The 21417-nt window shown below is 37.9% G+C and overlaps 1 protein-coding gene across 50 annotated transcripts in view; it reads right to left on the bottom strand.

Annotated features, from left to right (window-relative positions):
- LOC111865852 (myosin heavy chain, muscle) overlaps positions 1-20194 on the bottom strand; it is a 97933-nt gene extending 77739 nt beyond the window's left edge. For 18 of the 50 annotated variants that reach the window (XM_023854218.2, XM_023854222.2, XM_033752001.1 and 15 more), the window contains exons 1-9: positions 19901-20194; positions 17706-17849; positions 11575-11731; positions 10775-10802; positions 9162-9264; positions 8583-8675; positions 8066-8129; positions 7205-7303; positions 3452-3555 (exon numbers count right to left, since the gene is read on the bottom strand). In XM_023854218.2, the coding sequence (XP_023709986.1) occupies positions 3452-3555; positions 7205-7303; positions 8066-8129; positions 8583-8675; positions 9162-9264; positions 10775-10802; positions 11575-11731; positions 17706-17849; positions 19901-20107 (999 nt within the window). In that variant the 5' untranslated portion in view covers positions 20108-20194. Of the gene's footprint in view, positions 1-3451; positions 3556-4318; positions 4423-5676; positions 5781-7204; positions 7304-8065; positions 8130-8582; positions 8676-9161; positions 9265-10774; positions 10803-11574; positions 11732-17705; positions 17850-17931; positions 18076-19900 lie in introns of all 50 variants that reach the window. The other 32 variants (XM_023854225.2, XM_023854260.2, XM_033752005.1 and 29 more) reach the window with 5 other exon arrangements.
- Between the last annotated feature and the right edge of the window lie 1223 nt (positions 20195-21417).

Raw genomic sequence — 21417 nt, 5'->3', positions numbered from 1 at the left:
CCCATGTTTCACTCAGAACTAACCAGGCAAGTCAAGTAAAGGCGAAAAGGTTATAACTCTCCCCCGCAATGCCTTTGTTCCGAGCGGTACCGTTATTTTCGCTAGTTGCGAACTTAGGAATGTTAAACGTTGCCAAATTTCGGAATAATTTCTACTCCTGAAATAATATTCCAAGAAAATTATTTTTTCTATAATTTCTGTCTGAAAATTGTGCTGCGGCCTATACACGCATGCGGCCTATACATGCGTAAATACGGTATATATTTTCGATAAATAAACCAACATCATAGGCACAACTTAACATTCAAATGAAATCTTCAATCACATATCTTGGTAAAAAGTACGGATTCCGAAATATTTTAATACTGTAGTTGCTGTTCAGTGTTTTAACACCTAAAGCGAACAGCGGTTTATATAAACCCGATCATATTAATTTTACCATTCGTATACCTATTTAATAGGAAATATATGTTTCACATTGTAAAGTAAGCAAATTAAAAACAGACAAAAGCAAGAGAGCGCTGCGAATACAAAACAATAATTAAAACACGAAATGACAAGAGAACAGCGTTTCAAACTTGGCGAAGTGGAGCTGCATCATCGGAGACGATGTGGAGTGTAGGTGGTGTCACTTCGTCATTTGCGTCAGGCGTCAGCTGTCAGGTCGTTGCCATGCAAAAATAGGCTAAGTAGACATGCATACTTACAAAGGATCTTTCGCAACTAGACAAGCAACGAAGGAAATTATCAGAATTTTACAAAAACATTTCATTCAGTCCTAGTGTATATTTTATTGAAAGTTTTGTGTAACAGTTAATTTTATAAATTTTAATTGAAATTACCGGATTTTATCAGATACGTAATTTAAGTTCAGGTAAAAGAGTAAGTAAAAAAGTAAAGCTATCGCTGTACCAGGCCGTGAAGGCCCATAGGATTGTGAGATGTTGAGGCTCCCACATTATCTAGAAAATCGGCTCAAAGATGTTGGTAAGGATGTCAGCATTACGCGTCGGTCGCGCTTTACTCCCCAGGAAAATTATTTATTTAATTCCTGGTACTCATTTCTATAAGAGGCTGAGTGAACTCCAGGGCCATAGTGCGGCTGGAAGGATTAGGTCAATTGAAAAAAAAAATCCACTGACCTCATCGGGACTTGAACCCGCGACCCTCCGGCTTGTATATAATAAAATTTAATCGGCAGACGTTTCTCATACATGTGCAGGATACAGAGTTCGAATAACAAAATTATCTTAAATAAATTCGCAGATGACACGTCTAATATGGCAACAAGAAGCTTATTTGAAGGATATTATCTTCTGGGACGTGAGCATTTGTCCCTGAAGATGAGAGCATGATGTTCCTCCGAAACGTTTGGGAAATTCGATTTGACTACATAGCGTCACATTCCCCATGGTCGCCATTATGAAAACCCAATACCGCAATCGTAGGTGATTTTAGATTATAAAGTGTTCTGTTAGTGGTGTATAACGCTCAGAGTTACTGTTTTCTGGGGTTTCTCCATCGTCCCGTATTTGATAAAATAGAAAACACAATGTTTCGGAAACAGATACAGTTTCCGAAACTTTGTGCCCTTTACATCTTAGAATACCTGACGATGGACAAAGCTCAGAAACCCAGTAATTCTGAGTAACCGATTTTATTTATTACAGCGGAACCTCGATACTCCAAACCTACGTTAATCCGAATTGACTTAGAGTATCACAAAGAAAATCGGCACCTCCATAAATTTCGAATTTGATTTATTATTTTACTTCATTGGAGTAAAGTTGAATTCTTGTGAAAAATTATATTGTGTGTTAATATACCTACCTCTCTAGGTAATGAAAGATGCAACCCGGTCACATGATTGAAGGCTAAATTTAAAATGTATAATATTTTAAATATTAAAATAAACCTCTACATCTTTGAAGAAACAATTTTAATAAAAGAAGCGAATTCGTTTGAAGTACAGTAATCCGAATGTTTCGTCAGTCAGAAGACACAAAGACTTTAATTATTTATACATCCACTCTCATAAGATTTCATGGCGTATTGTCTTACTAATTAACAACAAGAGAAACTTTACATTTACTGTAACGATATCTTCCTACGCTGCTTGTCCTGGCCTTAAAGGAAAGGACATTTTAGGCACTTACATCCGTCAAAGACATCTCCTCGTAATCGTTCACTCCAGGAATCCTTGTTTTGCCTTGACTAATATACATGTAATCTTGAATTCTATTGCTCAAGAGTGTCATTTCTGTTGGGGAGAGTACGGTAGCAAGTGAGTGGATCACACAATAATACTCTATCGTGCAGTTTCAAGTTCAGTTCAATAGATCACACAAAATATCACAACACGCAACATACATTAAATCATTCTGTGGAAGTGTATGTAACAGAAGGACAGAATCTAGAAGAAATGGTGGATTAATTAGTGTAAATGTTGATCTGTAAATTGGAGGTACAGTTAATCAGTTCCACATTACAAGTGTGATGTCAAATAACCACTTCGTGCACAAAAATATACTCTATTACACATAAAATTATATCATTAGTAATTTGTATAAATGAATGACACAAATTTTTAAACAGCAATTGTGTAAAACTGTCTTATGTATTATATGAAGCCAATGAATTAACTTTTGCTACTATAGCTGTTAAATTATTTAAATAATTTTTTACTAGAGATAAAAAAATTTAACCACATTATTTATATGATGGACAATTAGACCATATCTATCAAACACATGAACATATTAGCAGCATATATTTTAATAAAATTCTTCAACATTCAACTAAAATTTACTAAAATGCGAGAAATACACGTAGGTATGTTAATTCAAGCATAAAGCCGCTTCGTAAATTCTATTTACGGTTTCAACAACTGTACACGAGTGCAAGCGTGCGTTTGGAATATGTACAAGAGTATAAGTGTGAGCAACAAATGGCTATGTGTCACATAAATTATGTACAAATGTATAAGTATCACGAGGAGACGGTTGTGCAGCACTTGGGCATAAGCAGGTACAACAGAAGACTGTGTGATGTTGTCAGCTGTGTACAATATTGTAAGTAGGCGCAGCAGAGGGCTGTAATTATCACTTGAGATGTGTACAAGATTATAAGCAGGCGCAGCAGAGGGCTGTATATGCCACTTGAGTTGTGTACAAGATTATAAGCAGGCGCAGCAGAGGGCTGTAATTATCACTTGAGATGTGTACAATATTGTAAGCAGGCGCAGCAGAGGGCTGTATATGTCACTCGAGCTGTGTACAAGAACAGAAGCGTCAGACAGATAAGGTTGCTTGTAACTTGAGCTGCGACACTTAGGAGCATGTGTACGAATCTTCGTCTAAACTAAATGAAAGACAGTGAAAGAAGAGAAACGTGTCAACGTGTATAAAAGAACATTTATACGAGGTACAGTGTCGCGCAAACGACAACTTACATCCGTGACGATCAACTCCTCCCCATCGCTCAAGCCGGGGATTTCCGTCTTCCCTTGAGAGACGAAGTAATAGTCGTGGATGTCGTTGGAAAGGAGACAAGTCTCTGTACAGGAGTAACACAAATGACAGAATCGTTCAGTCCCAGTTCGACCTGTCTTCAGTTAAAACTAAAGGGAAGCAAGGTTCAGCGTCCGGGTGGTCCTTCCATCCCAGGATTACGTTCACGATGTACAATATATAGATGTATGTACTCCATTGCAATTCATTTATTTTCGAAGGATATGCCTTTTGTTTAAAGCATTCATTCTTCGTTTTTATTTTAATCGATTAAAACACATTACTAATTTCTGGAACCGAAAACTGTGACTACTGCACTCAATTTATGATTAATTTACGTTGAAGTTTACTCTAAAAAAATTAATTTGACTCTGTTTTTCTGTCTTTAAGGCGTTCTCTGATCATATATATAATCTTAGATAAAAATCAGTACACAGTAGTGACATACTGGGATCAATTAAACCTAGATAATTTCATATACATGGTCAGAATCAATTGCCTGAGATTCTGCTCAAGACGAATAGGCTAAAATTCAAGTGAATGTAGACAGAGTTTTCACCTAGTATATTGTACATCGTATAAGAAACTTCTGGCTACTTGTCACATATTCGCAGCCAGAAAAGAAGTGATAAATTAATATATAAAAACATATTCAAAATCTTTGGTTGGGTTGTCAACATTTCCCACCTGAATGCTGTCAATATCAAAACAAACAAGGTACACACCAAACCAATGGAAGTGTTTCTACAACTACACTACGGAAATGATCTTGCTGCCACACCGAGCGGTAACGAAACTGGACCACTTACATCAGTCAATATCCCTTCTTCACCATCATCCACATTAGGAATTGTGGTCTTGCCTTGGGATACGTAATAATAGTCGTTGATGTCGTTGGACAGTAAACACAATTCTGTTGGGGTTTGGAACAACCATGGTTAACAACTGGGTATAAGTACCGTGCGAGGGACAGAGATAATGATAATCAGCTGGGCTGTCTCCAGTTCCCGCCGGAGGTAAGAAGTATTCATATGCAGGATAATGAAGAAAACATACTTTAGTCGAGAAATAACACATCTGCATTCTTTGTGCCCCGAAAAATGTGTCTCCACCTTGTTGTGGTGGTGGGGCTTGCGTGACTCTGTGACCTGGGGTGCTATGCTGGCGGTAGTTTAACTACTAGTAGGGTCACCCATGCCGGAAAGGATATATGGTATAGTCCACACTAAGAGATATACCCTGCTCCTCCAGGTTGGGGGCTGGGCATGAGGCTAACAACCTCATCATGTAAAAAGAATTTTGTCCAGAAACCTAACAGCCAGCCTCGCGTCATTATGCGTGGCAGCACGCGTTGGTTGTGGAGACGGGTTGTAGAGGAGGCCAAGGCTCACACAGGGCTGTAGCGCCGAGTGGTAGTTGGGTAATAGGCATTCTTTGTGGATTATTTTAATGTGCTGTCAGGAGCTATGATATATGGTTTGGAATGGTAGGATCAGTTTTCAAAGATGAACTGGAGAAGGCTTCAGAGGAAGTGAGCATAGCATAACTGAGGTAATGTCTTGGCATTTTCCTGAAGGTCCTGAGGATAAAATGATAAACATCAGGTGGTCTGATCTAGATTCGAAACCGGCCTACTGCTAGCATATTCCGCTCGGTCATTAACATTCTGCTAGCCTGATCAAAATGCAGAAAGGATTAAGCATACGATTAACAAAATTTTATTTGAAACTTACTGGATTGGTTACTTTACATTTTAAAAAAAAAAAAAAAGAGATTAAGAATGCAAATGTGTTTATATTACGTGGATGCATATCAACGGTGTGGGAGTGGGGTCATTCACAGACTACATCAACATTTCTACAGTTTTGTACGGAAAATGGATTCTGTCATTAGAATCCATTTGGAAGGTGTCGTGCAGGTTCTTGTTTCAGAAAGTGTTATGAATGTTGTACAGGAAATCCGTTGCAGGTTTCAAAGGGAATCAAATCCACATTTCAGCAGGGAGTCTCCTGTTCCCATCTGGTCAATACACAAGACAAGCAACTCAAGGATTCATATTAAAGGTCATTTGACGTCAATACTTCTAAATGAGAAGGTAATTAGTCCTCCCATTAGAAGAATTAACAGCTGCTTGAGTGGCAACCACGGGGTTGACCGACTCACTTACATCAGTCAACTGGAATTCTTCACCATCATCCACATTGGGAATTGTGGTCTTGCCCTGGGATACGTATGTGTAGTCGTAAATGTCGTTGCTCAAATTGCAGATATCTGTTAAAGTTGGGAACAAATGTGATCAAGACGAAAAAACTGCTTCACGGTTTCTTAAGCTGTGGAATATCCATCAACATTCTCCTTGGAAATTAAGATATATATCAGGCATATAGGAGTATTTATCAAATGCACATGAAAGTAATTAGAAGGAATAAACACTTATTTGGAATTGCATACATCATACTCTACAAATATGTACGGTTTCGTTGCAGGTCCGGTATAATTTCTGTATGGTTGTGGAATCGCTGAAGTTAGCTGCACGTTGATCGACTTCGTGATCATTTCTCTAAACTCTCTTGTCCTTATAAAATAGAACTCATATTAACATGAAAATTTAAAACAATTAGTGAAATATTTGAAAATAAAGTTCAAGCATAAACTCCTTTGTTTCTGAAAAAAAAAAACGGTTGCATATAATCACAAATACATCTCAGGTACCGTTTTCTACAAAACTTTGAAGAACAGAAAAAAATACTTTAATACCCCATGCAAATTCAATTCCTTTGTTATTTTTAAGTTCAATAGATTCAACCTTTTGTAAATACTGTTCCTGAATTGGCAGCAGACATATGCTTATGATTATCTGTATTTTGGAAACATTTAGATCTGACTGTTGCACATAAGTTTTGAAATATAGATATCACCTTTCCGAATTATTTCTAACGATTTTGATAATAATAAATCAGTTAAAAAGTATTTTAACACCACACATCTTCACCTTTACATGTGTATTCATTTTGGAATACATGGCCGTCCAAACTAAACAATTTTAATATAAATAATCCAATATTTATAAGGCCTAAAGCGTTTAGGCCTAATATCTACAAATTCAACCTATTTTATACTTCAAGACTTTATAACATAAACTTATACTAAGATTTACAGCGTGTTCTTCTTAAAATTGAACATCTGATCATGCCCCCGAAGGGCCAAAATATGTTACGCTATATAACTATTAGATTATTTATATGAAGCTTGTTTATACTGGAAGGTTCTCATTTTAAGATTTGTTAAAATGCTTGAACGGGACACCGTCCAACTTCAGAATATTCACAGCATATGTATGAGCCACGAGTGAAGTAAATATGAACAGATTTTTTTTTATTGCTAGGGATGGGACTAAGTCCCTTGTACTGCAGCCACTTCTGGCCTATTGTACCAGCCCCAGATGATAGGTGAGGGTGATTGTGGAGCAATTGGTGGAATGAAGATTGGCAGGAGAAGCCGAAGTACTCGGAGAAAACCTGCCCCAGCGCCACTTTTTCCACCACAAACCCCACTTGACCAGACCCGGGATCGAACCCGGGCAGCCGCGGTGGGAAGCCAGAGACTAACAGCTTGAGCTATGGAGCTACTATATGTGTAAGTGTCGTCTTCAATATACAGTTATCAGACATACCAATAGTGTGAAACTTATGTACCTTTGACTCCAGGAACTGAACCAGACATAATCTGGTAGAAAATGTGGTAAGACCGTTCCAGAGCCTGTTGGGAGATGACACGGGCCTTCTCCAGCAGATCTGCAAGCCAAAAGCATTGGATGAGTCAAACATTACTACCCTGACTGTTCAGTAAAGTAAATCATATTTTTAAAACACATTTCTATATGAATAACGTTTTGTGAAAGACAAAATAGTAACAAATATCAAAGCTTTTAAGCACTTGTCCGGACTGGAATTGCAACAAAGTATTTTTTTTGAGAAAATGAAGGAAAGATGTAATATAGTCGTATTTATCTCATGTCTGTACACTCTAATGCAGATTCAGGAAAGTGAACTTATCAAGGAAGTAAAGTTCTCTGGGAGGAATACACATGAAAATTAGTTTAAGAACAGAGATGCTGAAATAAAATGTTTCAGAACAATAATTTGTAAGCAAAACTTTACTGAACTTAAGGAAATTACCCTATAAAGTTATAAATATCTGTAAATAATTGGGATTTAATAAATAAGAATAAAACTATACATCCAAATATGTACTGTACATGAAAACTAAAAATCATTTATGCTATGCACGATTATGTTCTCAATTTATTATTTTATGTTCATTTTCTTCCTTAGTACTCTTCTATAAAATAATTTAATTGATTTGTTTGTAATTAATGATTTCATAGATTATTTTTGTAAGCTCCCTGAAGAAGACAAGTTGATTATATTCATATCATGTTAATAAAGCGTTGTAATTATAAATAGTATCATCCCTACAAAGAAGCTCTTTCTACAGTGAGTATAATTATGGACTTGTTATAAAAAAAATATCATAAAATGCTGAACCATACTTACATGTCTCGATATCGGCACCAGCGAGTTTGCCAGATGGACCGAAGTGAATACGAATGAATTTACCCTGGAAAAGAAAGAATTTACAAATAAAACTAAAATGAAATATGGCCTTTATAAGGTAAAGGTATCCCTGTAACAGGCCGTGGGGGCCCATAGGGTTGTGAGACGTCGAGGTTCCCACGTTTTATAGGCAATCGGCTCACAGATGGCGGTGAGGTTGTCAGACTTACGTGCCGGCCGCACTTTACCACCAGGAAGATTCCTGGTACTCATTTCTGTTCGACGCTGGGTCGACCCCAGGGTCATAATGCGGTTGGAAAATTTTGGTCAATTGAAATATCCAATGACTTCAACGGGAATCGAACCCACAACCTTCCGTCTTGTAGCAAAGTGCCTCAGTCAACTACGCTACCGCGTACTCCGCGGTCTATATTAAGGCAAAATAATTACGAATAAAATAGAATTTTATTTTTTTTACGGTTCCGTTTAATTATGGAAATAATCACAAGTTACTTACGAAACGAGAAGAATTGTCATTTCGGACGGTCTTGGCGTTACCAAAGGCTTCAAGTACAGGGTTGGTTTGGACGACCTGGTCCTCCAAGCTTCCCTACAAAGTGAATAATATGCTTAACATTAAAACATTATGTGATAAATAGTATTTTTTTATTGCTAGTGGGGTGGGACTAAAGTCCCTTGTACTGCGGCCACTTCTGGCCTATTGTACCAGCCCCAGATGATAGGTGAGGGTGACTGTGGAGCAATTGGCAGAATGAAGATTGGCAGGGGAAACCGAAGTACTAGGAGAAAACCTGCCCCAGCGCCACTTTGTCCACCACAAATCCCACTTTATCAAACCCGTTATCGAACCCGGGCCCCCGCAGTGGGGTGATAAGTGGTAACAAAATAATAATTTTAAGTAATAAAATTATACTCTCTATAAATTTATGTTACGTAATGAAATCAAATCAAGGGGGTTATGTGGGCCGGATATTAGCATGAAATGGAAAGAAGGGAAATTCTTACGAAATTTTCGCAATGCTAAAGAATGGGATACAATTTTGTCTTCTGTTTTCGGGTCAGTTCTAAATCTCACCTTCTTCTGGGAGGCCTCGTCCTTCTTCTGACTGGCGCCCACAGTGGCGAAATACGCAATTACTTTCTTCGTGTTCTCAGTCTTACCGGCTCCAGACTCGCCACTGTGGACAAAGATACAGGTTCAGTACACGTCACAGATGTATGGTTCATCGGCGACAAGTATTCTGATTGCAGTCATCTGTGATGTGATGACGTCACATCAGCAGGCTAAGTTAGCAGTAGCTGAACAGAGGGTTAAGGGGGACGGTGCTTCTAGCTTCAGAACACCACCGTCCTCGTTACCGAATTCAGGGACAGGGCGTGCATAATAAGAGAGTCTGGGCTCGAGCCCAGCAGTAAGAGTATGAAGAGGAACAAAGGGAATAGGTACATATCTACAAAATTACATATTTAAAGGAAGATGGAAGCAATTACTTCCCCCGAAACACTGGTACCCACCATCACATTACTGACTACATTTTCATCAGATGTTGGAGTCAATATGTTCCTTCGAAACATTTGTGACAGATTACAGTAAACTGAGTCCACTATTATCTGAAGAAGAATGGAGTATATTCCTCCTAAATGCTGGTACACGCCTATCAGACTGTATGGTGTCACAACCCAGAAAATCAAAATATGAATTGTCGCTGCCGTGAAAATCTGAAAACTTCCTGAAATCTCTCACTGATTAATTATGCATCTTAATCACAGAGCTATGCATTATTGTTATAAAGGGTAAAGCTAACCCTGTGACAGGCACATAGGGTTCTGAGATGTCAGGGCTCCTACATTTTCTCTAGACAATTGGCTCACAGATGGCGGTAAGGTTGTCAGCCTGAAGAGCCGGCCGCCCTTTCCCCCCAGGAAGATCCCAGGTACTCATTTATGTTAGAGGCTGAGCCGACCCCAGGGCCATATTGCGACTGGAAGGATTAGGTTAATTGGAAAAAAATCCACTTCATCGGGAATCGAACTCGCGCCATTCCGGCTTGTAGTATAGTGCCTCAACAAACTGCGCTACCGCGTGCCCCTGCTCTTGATTTCAAGTGATAGATAAGCTGACAGAATTTTCCATGTATTTATTTTGAATTTTATATCAACAGTTGAAATACAATTTGAAACCTTTTATTTATAGACTAGTTTGCTAACAAAATGGCCTACCTCATCATGTCCACTATGCTACAAGCTGGAAGGTTGCGGGTTCGAGTCTCGACTAAATTGATTTTTTTTTTCAATTTACCTAGTACTTCCAGCCGCACTATGGCCCTGGGGTCGACTAAGTCTCTAACAGAAATGAGTACCAGGAATCTTCGTGGGGGTTAAAGGGCGATTGCGCACGTAAGACTGACAACCTTAACCCCATCTATGAGCCGATTTTCTAAAGAGAATGTGGTAGCCTCGACGTCTCACAACCCTATGGGCCTCCACGGCATGCTACAGGGATAGCGTTGCTTTTTGTATCATCATGTTATGTAATATTTATTTCGTCAGACAATAGATATAAATAATATGCAGCATATAAGTTATTTAGAATTATTCGTAAATTTCCTACTTCATTATGATTCAAAATCATAATTATTTTTGATGTACTATTCTAATGGAGATATACAGCCTAGTAGTGACACTTACGTGATCAACATGGACTGATTCTCACGATCTGTAAGCAAATGAGAAATTAAGAAAAATAAATATTGCTGATATGAATAATTAGGACCTTGCCTATCCAAATTCTGATAAATTGTTCCATACAATATTTCTGAGATTCGGTAATGTGACATGGAATTAATTTGGCATTAAAGTTACATTTGTTTAATTAATGTTATATATATGGAATAATACAAGTATATCAGTTATCTGAAGTGAAAAATTATAAGTTAAGACTGAAACACTAATTTAAAAATATTGTAATAATACAATCCTTTACATTTTATTTTAGTAAAAAGTGAATAAAATAAAATAATATGCTTTACTTTTCGTGGGGAAAAACTATGCTCTATCTTATTTTATGTACTAAAATATTCAAAATTAAAAACACAATATGATTTAATTTTTCGTAAAATGAAATAGGCATGTGCTTTAAATTTGATACCGTATTTACGCATGTATAGGCCGCACATTTTTTGCCAAAAATTCAAGAGGAAAACTGGGGTGCGGCTTACATTCGAAATATTCGAAATCACACTTCATTTAAAAAAAATTATATTCATAATTAGTAATACAGGGTGTAATACTCCTGAAATAATATTCCAAGAAAATTATTTTTTCTATAATTTCTGTCTGAAAATTGTGCTGCGGCCTATACATGCGTAAATACGGTATATCGACATATGAATATCTGTCTATCTGGTTGCGAAGACAAAGGGGTAACAAACCTGACAGCACAGAAACCACAGAATTTCTCTACTATGATATTATAAAGTGATACTCACTGGTAAGCATGTTAACGTAAGCACCGTCAGAGATGGCAAAGATGTGGGGTGGCACTTCATTACGTCTCTTGCCACGGTACAGTTTGGCACACCTCAGAGTGTACACAGGGAAGCGCTTGTAGGGGTTGATAGCCACACAGAACAAGCCGGAATAGGTCTGCAAAACGCAACACACACTGTCAGCTGTGTCTGAGGTCATACTTTAAGATGCAGCTGACATTCTGATTGTTCATATTTTCATACAACATTCGGGAAGCTCAAATAAAATTGAGACAATAACTGATCTTTCATATGGCTCAGATGTCTGGGTAGTAGCAGAAGTGACATAATCAAGATATCAGAGATGAATTACAGTTTAATAATATTACACATACACACATCTGGGACTACAAAAATCAATAATTCTTGTAAGATCATGGACGGGTGAGAGGAAAGCCTAACAAAAGAGCCTAAATTTTTGCCTGCAAATTAAATTTTGGAAGACGTATACAAATATGGAATGAGCAAAGGAAAATGGCGACAGAAGCTTCAATCCAATTCCTTATATTTCCTAATGATAATGAATGACATTTGAGATGATAAGTTTTCACAGCGGTGAACATCCATTTTGTGGTCTACTGATTTATGACGTGTAGTCTGGTAGGTGGTTATTAATGTTTCTAAAGAATATACAGCCTCCTTATTCCTGAAGATGTCGTAACTCAGAAAGATCGCGACGGCGTGTTCGGCGGAAACGTTGGTACCAACTTAGGAGACTAGAATTTTCCGTGAATTTCAATGTACTTCCCTGTAGATACGATATTATGAGCATGTAACTAGGTAAAATTTACGATTTTCATCTTTCCTGATGCCATCGTGAACCTCAGATAGGGAGTATATAACTTACTTACTTACTTACTTACTTACTTACTTACTTACTTACTTACTCATGGAGCTGAGCCCTTCTGGAGGAGCCACAAATTCTGTAGCTACTCAAGAATTTCCCAGCATTTTATGGAACCTGAAGGTTCATTACCGCGTTCACAAGAGCCCTCCACTGGTCCCTATCCTGAGCCAGATCTATCCAATTCATACAATCCCATCCTATCTCTCTATGATCCATTTTAACATTGTCCACCCACCTACGTCTTGTTCTTCCCTGTGGTCTCCTTCCTTCTGGCTTTCCCACCAATATCCTATACTCATTCCTTGTCTCTCCCATTCGTGCTACATGCCCTGCCCATCTCATCCTCCTTGACTTGATCATTCTAATTATACTTGGAGAAGAGTACAAGTTATGAAGCTCCTCATTATGCAGTAGGGAGTATATAAGCCCAACAAAAACTTCCGTCCCCAACAAAATCTCCTTTTGGCAATTATTTTTCTCGTAGATCTCCAACTTTTCATTTGTCTTGGTGGAAGAAATTATGGTATGCTCGTAAAACATTGTAGTCGGGCTTCAGTAGTAGAATTTGTAGATATTATTAAAATCCGGAATAATTATCATCACAAACAATATTAAAATAATTTATATACCTGTTAGTAAGGGAGAAAGATTATAAATTCTTTTCAGGATAAGATTTGCTTCCATTCTTTCAACACGATTTTCATTTTTATCTTTGTAGTCTGGAATTATGTTTGTAATATTATTATTCTGTAATTGCTTGCTAGTACTTCACCTGCACATACCAGAAATTTATGTGGAGATGAAACAAAGTCCAATGCCAAAAGGAATGTTGTGTGTCCATTTTCAGGAATAAAAAAATATTTTATATATAGCAATATATAACATCCAAGTTTAATAATTATATCACTAATAATATTTGTGAATATAACAGGATTACAGCTTAAAAGGTTTGAAATTTTAATTGCTTAAATCGTATCTAAATTTACTATTTGTACAATGGGCAAAGTTTGATTATAGTATTTGAGTATGTAATAGTAACTTAAAAGTCATGAACAAAACTGTGTTTATGAAAGGGTTTTGGTGATTATGAGACAAGAAATATGAATGAAAATTTATACAAAAATATTAATACATTTTGTATACGTATTTCTACATTCTAGAAACTTTCCTACTCAGCAGAACTATACAAACACAGAACTAGAGAACTACAAACACACTCGACACCATTCTGAACTCTGCTTGTCATAATGGCAGAGACAAATCTGCTCTCTAAGTATGAAAATCCATTCAGTAACAAAATACAAAATCTCCTAGGAGAGGCAAAGGAAATGTACATTGGAGAGAAGCATCTCCTGAGATACGATGCAGTGTTATGTGGTTGAAATTCACAAACATCTCAAATGAACATATTGCTTCTATCTGCAGGGTGGAATAGTAAACCAAGCAAGCAACTAGCAAGAATCAAGCAGCAAAGCAGGCTCAGCTTACAGCTTGCTCCTTCGCTTGATGGTTTCTTATCGTATCTTTGGTCCTGAAGATAGAAGCAGTAAAATTCTCCGAAATATCGGTGAAATCCCAACAGGCTGCACATATATCAGAAGATTGTTCTATTCGAATAGAACGAAATATACAGTTGTTTGGAGGACACACTCCATCTACTCATCCATCGAGCTAAAGTTTGCTTCTTTGAAAACAAGAACACAAAGCACACAAAAGGTGTAGAGGATGAATTCTGAGTTTTTTGTTTTCTTCCGAAGATTTTGGTCATATTCACCTCTACGTTTAGGACCTGATATATTTCAGAACTTCGACCTATATCCGTGTTCTGAATGTTGTGTCGTATATACGTATAATCCACTAGGGCTCTTATATAAAAATATGCTGAACATAGGTCCTGTTATTTTTCTTTATAAATCAGTTCAATTCACAATATAAGGGAATTGCATTTTGATGAAAACTTCGATAATGTTGCCTTTAAAAGATGACACCAAAGTTTTATTCTATATTCCGCCATTTTATAACGCTGTTATGAGGTTATTTAGTGCGAAGTAAGTTACTCGCTATGGTGGATGTATAAGCATTTACTCAGGAATATAGAAAATGCTAGGAAACCATAGATCAACTGAAAATTCGAATGAGACGAGATGCAAAGCATCACGAACGAAGTCTAATACTACGTGTATATATAGGATTGTTTCTTGACTTTGTGTAAAGCCTAGATTTCTGAATAGGAAACAGAATTTCGAAAATGGGTCCAGTTTTCGAAAATTACTGTTCTGTTCTAGATATTAGACGATTATCAGATGATGGACAAATTCCAGAAAACATAATGACACTGAAAATTATTACACATACCAGCGTCAGCACGCCTTAAACTCGATGGGTATTGCATTTTTAATTAATTCATAATTTACTGTAATCAGACAGCATAATTCACCTATTATTACTAAGATACTATGTCACTATCTAGCCTAAGAAGCTATGAATCAGCAACAAACAAAATCCGGGATTTGTGATTATTCCTAACTAGCCTATGAGGTCACCAATTGGCGTCCTGAATTTATATTCCTCGAAAAATTGCCACATAGCAATAAAACAACTGCCTGATAGATATGATTTTTATTAAAAACCCTTTGGGCCCTGCCCTAAGGCAAATGCATTTAGTTCATAATTCTGCCTTTAAAATAACCTAGTTGTGTTTGTCCTTCTAAAGCTTAAGCCACGTCCTAAAAAATGTGGGGCCCGATGTGATAAGGTTTACACTAAGAAGAGGAGCTGTTAGTTTCGAACCCAATCCCCATGCACATTTACACAATTCAAATATTCGTAACTGCTTATTAAACACATTTTTGGTTACCTTTCAAATCTGGAAGATTCCTATTCCATCCTAAATATTTTCATACTGTATATGTTGCATATGATTACTGGTGAACATAATAATTATACAGAATGTTATTCTATGTAAATGTGAGGAAGGAAAACAAAGGTTTTTTTCGCAGATGGCACTGGTCGGGATTCTAGCTTCACAGCATTCTGGATCAAATGTTCTGCACAGCTACAAAAGTAAGACAAATCAAAACACAACACACAATATTTGGACAACATGGCGCCGTGGTGTCTTGTTTCCATGGGCCCAATTTCACCTTCACATCCTCTGCTGCAAAGTTTCATTTCCTCATGAGCCAAACGTCAGAGCGGTCACAGTCATCAACTGTCGTGAATTTAATTGTAAAATACGTCCGTTTATGGGTCATTCCAAGAAAGGGTACAGCATAAATTCAAACATCAATCTAAGCCGAGTCTAACGAAATCTATCTAGATGTACCGAGAGACCGCGGGGAACGCGGTAGCGTAGTTGGTTGAGGCACTAAACCCGGAAGTTGGCGGGTTCAAGTCCCGACGAAGTCACTGGATTTTTTTTAATTGACCTCATCTTTCCAACCGCACTATGGCCCTGGGGTCGACTCACCCTCTAACAGAAATGAGTACCAGGAATCTTCCTGGGGCGGGGTAAAGGACCTTGCCGCCATCTTTGAGCCGATTGTCTAGAAATGTGGGAACCTCAACATCTCACAACCCTATGGGCCTCCACGGCTTGTTACAGGAATAGCTTTACTTTACTTTTTTACTGAGAGATCATCGGCTTGCAGGGAAAGACACAGGACCTCTATAAATCTACTGGATTTCCTATAAATGCTATTTTAATTTGACATGTGTAAAGTACGTGAGAAAGATGAGGTTCTCTTCATGTAAACTACCCAGAAAGTTCTTTAAAAATACTGATAATAATATAATTAGGTTCGGCTTATTATATTCCTTAACAACGTCCGTGACCTTGAAACAAGAAGCGGACATCCTGTAAAGCTGAAGTGGTCGGAGTGGCTATCACGTTTGGCTCGTAGAGGGAACTGACTTCAACATAAACAAATAAAAACACAAATATAAAACATGGGGGCGGTGTTTCCTGGCACCGGTTTGTTCCCCAGGTGAAATGCGGGAATAACGCCTCTGATAGGTTGCAGGGAGGGGGGGGGGGGNGGGGGGGGGTGTTGGAGGTGAAGACTGTGCAAGTTGTCGGCTGTCAGTTAGCCAGTTAGCAGCTGCACAGAAAATGTAATGCGAGGTCTCTGGGTTGTCTGTTATATGTGACTCCATTTGCTTCAGTTTTCGATATCATGAACTGTGGGGTCCAGGTTCCAACGCCCTAAGTTCCAGATCTGTCTGAATGACGTGATAAAATCGTGGAATTTTTTTAGAATTAAAGAGACGGGGACATATGTTGAATCGAATGGAATCACAAAATGTTCCGTAATAGGGTAGTGTTAAATGGCTTAGATAGTGCCCGAAAGATCTCCGGTTATTTCAGCATTTATACAGCATTAATGGACCTAATCATCGACTTCGAGTAGCTAACTGAGTACTAACTCGGAGTTATTAAACTATTTTTATTTTCGTAAATTGAATGCTTATTGCAGTCATGCAATGTCAGAATAAGAAGGCTAGTGAAAGTTAATTGGATTACGGTAATTATATTAATAATTTATGCCCATAATTTACATTTACAAAAAATGTAATACTATTTATTTTTATGTATAGATACTTGCTAGTAAATTCAATCCTAACTCAGTCATTCGCAGAGCATAAGCTACAGGTAATCTTGAACAGAATTTAATGTAGAAACATAAAATGACTTTCTGAACATGCTGTCTTACGTTTAGAGAGTGAATGGAAAATATAAGCTCGTCATAAGGGGGCATGTGGTAGCATAGTTGGTTGAAGCACTATGGTACAAGGTGGAAGGTCGCGGGTTCGAGCCACGATAAGGTAATCCTTCCAGCCGTAATATGGTCCTGGGATCGACTCAGGTTCTAATAGAAATGAGTACCAACGCGGCCGGCGCGTAAGGCTGATAACCTTACCCCCATCTCTGAGCCGACTGTGTAGAAAATGTGTGAGCCTCGACGTCTCACAACCCTATGGGCCTCAACGGCAGGTTACATGGTATCTTTACCTTTTTAAGCTCGTTATAAACCGCGTTATTGCTTTAAGAAAACCAAGCCTGGTTCGGAAACTCCACTAATGTACGTCTAGCACTATAGAAGTCATGGATAGAATGAAAGAGGCAGATCTGGGCAAGAGAAAGCGAAAGCAAACAAGCAAGCAGGCAGGGAGACAAGCAGACAGCACGGCAGATGTTTGTCGACGAGTGACGCTTGGCTCTCTTCGACGAGCCAAAGCGACTTACGTAAATGAGCTTAATGTAGTATCGTTGTTTCAGGTTATGCAAGACAGAAGCATCATTAAGGTATGTCAAGTTGGACATATCCTCGCATTTTTCATACTTGGGGGGGTTTACTTGAGATACTTGATCCTTCTTGAAGTTCTTATCCTGATGGAGAAAAGAATAACATACACGATTAGAAAGATCTTGAGAACTGGTATGAAGTTCGGTTACCTTGGTGGTCACTTACATAAATCAATTTGCAGTAATAGCGTTGTCGCAGGTTATGAAGGACACTTGCTTCGTTCAGGTACGTCAGGTCGGCCATGTCTTCAACTTTCTCGAACTTTGGTGGGTTCACTTGACAAAGTACGTCCTTCTTCACGGCCTTGTCCTGCTCACATACAGTATGATTCGAAAAATTGTTCTCATTGACATTAACTTATCAGAAACCCAACCTTATTTGTTTGTGGCACGGAAATAAGACTGATCAAAGTATTAAAAATATATCAACATAATCATAGACATCTGCATAAAAAGTTCATAATTTAAAAAAAAATTAAATATTATCTAAATTGTATTGATGATATAAAAAAACAAAATGTGTATTTTTCATATACAGAATTTACCAAATTTATTTATTTGGGATCGTCACCTAATATCATAGGATTAACTAATATATACCGTATAGGCCGCGTGCGTGTATAGGCCGCAGCACAATTTTCAGACAGAAATTATAGAAAAAATAATTTTCTTGGAATATTATTTCAGGAGTATTACACTCTGTATTACTAATTATGAATATATTTTTTTAAATGAAGTGTGATTTCGAATATTTCGAATATAAGCCGCACCCCAGTTTTCCTCTTGAATTTTTGGCAAAAAATGTGAGGCCTATACATGCATAAATAAAATACATGTTTGAAAAGCATCTAGGATGCAGAATTACAGTTCATCAATAATAGAATATTTTCTGCAAGAACATTTCTTGTAGGTGCGTGCCCGCATTATCTATAAACTGAACTGATGATACAGAAACCCAAATATCGTTCCGATATGTCTGGTGTGCGCTGTTTACTGACAGTTTCGAAAATAACAAGATAGTCACAATTCCAGGCCTATCAGGCAAATATTTCTGCTTAGTTTTTATAGCTACAAAACACTGATAAACTTAGATATCACAGCAAACTTGACATTGGCATTATAGATAAAAATGCACACATTTGTGAATTTTAATGAAAAAACGATTTATGGTGCATGTCGCCTTCAAATATAAGGATTCATTTTGTTTGCCTAACATTATTCGTCTGTTCAAATTGTACAAGATGGTATTTATTAAAGTAATATTTTTATTTTCATTAATTTCCATGTCACAAAAAATATATTTATTTTACTAAACCTACGAATAATTATCTCTAATTGTTAGGACATAATTTTTTATATTTATTTCGCCGACGTTCACAAACCAAAATACTTTAAATTATATGGACCGGTTCTTATAGACGATTTGTATGTAACATAGTAAGAATAAAATATTTTTAGCTAGTTCCTTTCGAAAACCCATTTACTGAAACTTTGCCGTGTGCATATTTATACTAAGGAAATAATATATAGAAATATGAATTAATAATATATTGCCAGGATTCGGTTCCTGATATTGCATAAAGAATTTTTCTTACACAAATACATCCATTCGACTGTGTAGCTTACTAGGGACTCTACATGAGGACCTGTAAGGCGTTACAGCTTACAGACACGAATAAAAGGGGTAGAAAATTTTAGAAAACCCGCTCATTTCATTTTACTGCCTTAGAATATTACTGTATTTTTCATTGAAATACCTGTAACTTCTGATTGGAGCAGGCCATACGGCCTGATATAAAGATAGAAGGAGAAGAATAAATAAATTTAGGTTTAATTAAGACACTACCGAGTGAATGCCTCACAGGTTTCACAAAACTTCCGTGCAGTCAGATCCATTAAGTGATTTTCCTTCGACTTTTGCATGGCAGATCTTTACAGTTATAAAATTGGCCGCTGTATCCCCCAATGGGCACAATTCGAAGTCGTCATGGTAAACCAATAAGTTAATAAAATAACAGACTACAAAAATGACAGCCTTAAAAATCCTTTTTCCCCCCTTTTGGCGTTCATTTCAAACGTCTGAGATATACCAGACTCTGTCTTGAGTGATGTGTTCTCTGCTGGGTCATGCTTACCTCGCCATTAGGCAGGTTGACGGTGACTAAGTCTCCTTTGGTGGCCTTGATTTCACCGAGGACATAACCTTCCTTCTCATCTGGCACCCAGCACGCCTTCTTGGCATCATAAGGCTTAGTCTGATCTTGACGCTTCTGCTCAAGAGAGACGAACAGGTAAGGCGTGGGGTCTGGGTCATCGCCTTCTTGCTGCAACACCTTCGGCATGATGCTATCGGTACGGACTGAAGAAGCGGGCTATTGAGACACGTGTGAACAGCCCAGAAGCCTTCCTGCAACCACCAGAAACATGGAACTTAAGAAATTGATGTAAGCTTCTAGGTAGAATGTAAAGTTGTCCCTGTGCCACTATGCCAGTGTCACGATCACCACATACAAGTCACAACACTTCTCACGAATACAAGGAACACAAACAAAGGGAAAACACAATTACATGTCTACAAGCCAACAAATCACATACTACATCAGTACAAGACCAGAAAGAACTCCAAATAAATAAAAACAAAAAGAACTCCGTGGTTTTAAGTCCGCAAGCGAACTATACCGACCGAGCGACTGCCCCTTGTCGGCGAAGTTAGTGCCAACTTTAGCGGATAGAGGGTGTCGCGTGGTCAGCGCAACGGATCCCCACGGTTTTCTAGAATGGAGCGGCTACTTTTCCATTCAAGTAGCTCCTCAGTTATCCTCACGATGCTGAGTGTACCTCGTTCCAGACCACTACTTCTCAGAAAATCTGTTAGCGCCGGAAATCGAACGCGGACCTCTGGATCTGTAGTCAGGAACTCTGACTACTAGACCACAGAGGCGGTCACCCAAATAAATACATATTTAGAAAAGATATTTTTGTAAAATTCAGGGATTGGTGAATTGATTTATTGATCATTTACACACGACTGTGGACTACATTTTATAGCTCACTGACACACACAGACTATTGTCCCCAGTCTATTACGGTCTCGATTATGTGACCAATTGTGACCACAAGAAATTAGAGAGCCGCCGCTAATCTCCACAATTCACAAATCACTACAGAAACCGCTAAGTTTTCCAGCCTGCTGCGTCTTCACCAGCCGTTCCATGATAACGGCTTCTAACAATGGAGATTCTTCAGTTTCACGCGCTGAGGGTTCCACCTTCATAGCCTTCCGTGCAGAACTCAACTCTCAACTGACTGGGTAACCCCAATAATAATCTCTTTGTTATGACAGAGTAGAAAACACCGTTTACAACAATAACTCTATTGTTGTGTACGTATTTGTTGCCGCGGGAACGTGTTTGCCGATTCGTTGCCTAAGAACTTGTTGCGTAACACCCTTGTTTATTCTCATATCTCGTGGTCATTACATAGCAACGGATGTACACGCTACAACATCTACATATAACTACTACACCCAAATCAAACACAAGAAAGTCTTTAATATGTTTGTTTTTAATTTCAGTGAGTTAACATTTTTACAATTAATATTTAATTTTAGAGGGGAACACCAATAAACCAGTATTGCAATTTGTAAATAATG

Source organism: Cryptotermes secundus, unplaced genomic scaffold (genome assembly GCF_002891405.2).
Source record: "Cryptotermes secundus unplaced genomic scaffold, Csec_1.0 scaffold1385, whole genome shotgun sequence".
Taxonomy (NCBI): domain Eukaryota; kingdom Metazoa; phylum Arthropoda; class Insecta; order Blattodea; family Kalotermitidae; genus Cryptotermes; species Cryptotermes secundus.
Note: the sequence above shows the minus strand (reverse complement) of the source record. Positions and strands in the feature narration are given on the sequence as shown.